General features: G+C 42.9%; 1 protein-coding gene across 1 annotated transcript; it reads left to right on the top strand.

Annotated features, from left to right (window-relative positions):
- The first annotated feature begins 102 nt into the window (after positions 1 to 102).
- Positions 103 to 2,089, top strand: MRPL51 (mitochondrial ribosomal protein L51). The gene is made up of 3 exons (XM_061124762.1): positions 103 to 316; positions 397 to 507; positions 932 to 2,089. The coding sequence occupies exons 1-3, from the start codon at positions 238 to 240 to the stop codon at positions 1,126 to 1,128; spliced, it is 387 nt and encodes a 128-aa protein (XP_060980745.1). The 5' UTR covers positions 103 to 237; the 3' UTR covers positions 1,129 to 2,089.
- Positions 2,090 to 4,022: the final 1,933 nt, after the last annotated feature.

Below are 4,022 nucleotides of genomic sequence, written 5' to 3'. Positions count from 1 at the left end.
CTAGCGCATTAACAACTTCCGGCGGGCAGAACGGAAGCGGCGGGGCGGGGCTTGTGGCTGGGAAAGGCGGGGCTGGGGCGGGCCTTGAGCCCAGAGTTTCCTGGGTAAAATCCAAGATGGCTGCGTGCAGTTAGTACCCGTGTGACCCCAGCGGAGAAGGTTCAGTTATCTCCCGGAAGGCCACGTCTAGCCCTCCCTCTAGTGCTCGTGCGGTGTTGCAGGGGAGAGACGAGAGCAATGGCAGGGAGCCTCTCTTGGGTGGCAGGCAGGGGCTTATGGGGCCAGGTGCCGCTGGCCTGCAGAAGTTTCTTTCTGGGTAAGTGGCTGATGCAGGACACCCCGAGAGCTTCTTCTCGTAAGCGGCTCAGATTCATTCTCTTTCTTTCCCATCCATAGGTGTTCCCAGATTGTTTCATGTAAGGGTCACCCTCCCGCCCCCCAAAGTGGTTGATCGTTGGAACGAGAAGAGGGCGATGTTCGGGGTATATGACAACATCGGGATCCTGGGTAAGACTTGACTCCGTGGTGCAGAATTTCAGAATCGCAGTTACGCTGTAACGACTGTTTTTTCACCTGCGTGGAAATGGTACCTTGTTGAATAGTAAGAACAAACACTTATCTGGCAGTTTACCTGGCACTCTTCTGTGTCCCCTGCATGCATTTAACACATTTAATCCTCATAACCTTTCTCCTTTGCAGGTAAGGAACTTCAGGCACAGGGAGGTTAGGTAGTTTTTACAAAGCTAGTACGTGGCAGTGCCAGAATTTGTACCCCAAGCAGTCTTGCTCCAGAATCTGTGCTCTTTATACTGTAGCCTGACGGTCGTGTCTGTAGATGCTGCTGAGGGAAATGCAGCTGTTGGTGAGGGCTTAGCTGGTGGAGGTTGGGTTCTCTCGGATTGGAACTAATGCCTTCTGTCACATTACACAGGAAACTTTGAAAAGCACCCCAAAGAATTGATCAAGGGCCCTGTGTGGCTTCGAGGCTGGAAGGGGAATGAACTGCAGCGTTGTATTCGAAAGAAGAGAATGGTAGGAAATCGGATGTTCATTGATGACCTGCACAACCTGAACAAACGCATCAGCTTTCTCTACAAACGCTTTAATCGACATGGGAAGCACCGGTAGAAGAAAAAGCTGGGAGCTGTGGAAGAGGCATGTCTATCACCAGAGAGATGGGAAAAGGACTTTTCCTTATGAGGAAGGGGGTTTGGATGCTGTCAGTGATAATGCAGGATTCCTTTGTAATCCATTATCCACAACTTTAGTTTCCTGTAAATGCTGGTTTTACTCATTCATGCAAGGAGGAGGTGGAACTCATCCCTAAGTCTTACAGTTTTAGCTTTGGACTTCATTACTTGCCCTTGCAGTCTAGCCATACCTGTAGTGTTTAAAAAGTAAAAAAATCATTGTTGGCCCTTTTGATGTTTGGCCTTTCATATATTGAAAGTGGTCATTTTAAACTGTCCCATGGGGACTTCCCTGGTGGTCCAGTGGCTAAGACTCTGCACTCCCAACACAGGGAGCTCCAGGTTTGATCCCTGGTCAGGGAACTAGGTCCCACATGCTGCAATTTAGACCCAGACCAGTTAAATAAACATTAAAAAAAAAAAAAAAAAAAACCTTAAAAAAAAAATAAACTGTCCCATGATGACATGTTAAATGTATTTTTAAAAACTTTTCTGCACTGGAATGAAATGTCATAGAAAAATAGTTGTACTTTTACACTATTCTTGTCAAAAAATATTTATCGAGTACCTTTTCTGAGATGAGAACTATAGGAAAAACAGTATAAAATATTCTCCCCCCATGTTTTTCTAGTTACGGGTATAAAGTTATAGTCTCATATGTACACTTTAATATGAGGCCTTAAGTACCATATGAGTGGTTCCTAAGCCTTATTGATCATCAGAATCTCTGCATAGTTAAACAGTTTAAAAAGTAGTCCCTGCCCCCAAAGACTGTGATCTTACAACTGAGCTGAGTCTTAAGTCTTTTTGGTTTGTTTTTTTTTTAATAATTAAAATGTATCCATCTATATAGGCAGATAGTTCAAAATTGTAAAATTATAAGAGTAAGATGAAAAGTTTTCTCACAGCTGGGTTTTTTTTTGTGTGCTTCGTTTCAAGGCAATCATGCATGACATTCTTTTTAATCCTTCTGGATATTAATATATACTGTGTGTGTACAAGATTGTTTTATCTATCTACCTATCTTCTTTCTGAAAAAGTAGATTCCATGCACATTAAGTTACATTTTCACTTAATGTAACTTAGATCAGTTTTTTGTCCTCACATTATATGCCATAATGATTTAACCAACTCCATTTTGATAGACATTTAGATTGTTTATCCGGTGGTGCAGTGATAAAGAATCTGCCTGCCAATATAGGAGACACGAAAGACAGGAGTTCCATCCCTGGGTCGGGAAGATCCCTGAAATAGGAAATGGCAACCCACTCCAGTATTCTTGCCTAAAAAATCCCACAGATAAAGGAGCCTGGCGGGCTATAGTCCACAGGGTCACAAAGAGTTGGATGCAACTAAGCATGCATGGACAATAGTTTCTAGGCCTTTGCTTTGTCAAAGTATGTCTTCTCTGATTTTAGGGCATTCTTATTTTAACAGCCAGTTTATTTTAATGAGCTGTGTGTGGAAACCACCGATGTGGGTGATGTATAATCTAGATAAGAGAATGCTTTTGGCCTAATCAGGAGTGGCCCCATATAAGAGGATGGATTTTAGTAAGCAGAGAAAGAAGTAGAACATTGCCAGTGAGGAAGAGAAGAGTGGTCGGTGGTACATGGTGAGGGAACCCAATTTGTTGGGAGATGGCTGGGTAGGTCTAGCTGTAATGAACCTAAGTATGACACTAGCTGCTTTTTTGTGTTTTAGATAACTTGCTCAGCTATAAATCAACTTAAATGTTTGACATTACTCAATTGAGAGGAGAAAAATATGCTACAGTTTCTAGAATTGTGTATTGATTAGGGTTAAATTGAGTGTCATCAGTGCCTAGTGCATGTGAAGTGAAAGAAATTGTGAAAGTGTTAGTCACTCAGTCGTGTTCAACTCTTTCTGACCACATGGACCATAGCCCACCAGGCTCCTGTGTCCATGGGATTCTCCAGGTAAGAAGACTGGGATGGGTAACCATTACGTTCTCCAGGGGAATCTTCCCATCCCAGGGATCAAACCTGGGTCTCCTGCATTGGAGGCAGATTCTTTACCGTCTGAGCCACCAGGGAAGCCCAGTGTTTGTGAGGCTCTCAGTAAATATTTGCAAAATGAAATAAGGAAAGTATTTGATGTATTGTTTTTAAAGAGATCTTTTATGTGGGTTATAAGTGCTATTTGTGTTTCTTAGAAGGATGTTTTAGGTTGATATGAGTAGTATAGTATAGTTTGGGGAGGGGCATATAGGGTAGCTCAGACTGTAAAGCATCTGCCTACAATGCAGGAGACCCGGGTTCGATCCCTGGGTGGGGAAGATCCCCTGGAGAAGGAAATGGCAACCCACTCCAGTATTCTTGCCTGGAAAATCCCATGGACTGAGGATCCTGGTAGGCTACAGTCCATGGGGTCGCAAAGAGTCAGACACAACTGAGCGACTTCACTATATAGTATAGAAACTATTGATTAAGAACATGGCCTTTGGGGTCAGACAGATCTGGGCTTAAACTCAAGCTGGAACACTCTGTGGCCCTGGGCAAAGGAATTAATTTCTGTAAGACTTAGTTTGTTTTAGTCTGTCTATTAGCAGTACAATACTTTTCTCGTAGGGTTGTGTGAAGAATAAATGAAATTATGCACATAAAATATTTAACACAATTTGGCAAGTGTAAATGGTAATTACAGTCCTCTGGAGTGTGTGTAGGGCTTTGGAAAAATGGAAGAAGACAAGGGAAGACTTTTTATGGTCCCTTTACTTTGAGTCATCCAAGCCCCTGAACTCACATGTTTGCTTTTTGATCTTGCTTGGTTTTATATGTCTCTGTGTCCATCTTCCCCATTGACTAGGGC

Source organism: Dama dama, chromosome 22, assembly GCF_033118175.1.
Source record: "Dama dama isolate Ldn47 chromosome 22, ASM3311817v1, whole genome shotgun sequence".
In the NCBI taxonomy this organism is placed as follows: Eukaryota; Metazoa; Chordata; class Mammalia; order Artiodactyla; family Cervidae; genus Dama; species Dama dama.
This window is presented reverse-complemented; position numbering and strand designations above follow the sequence as displayed.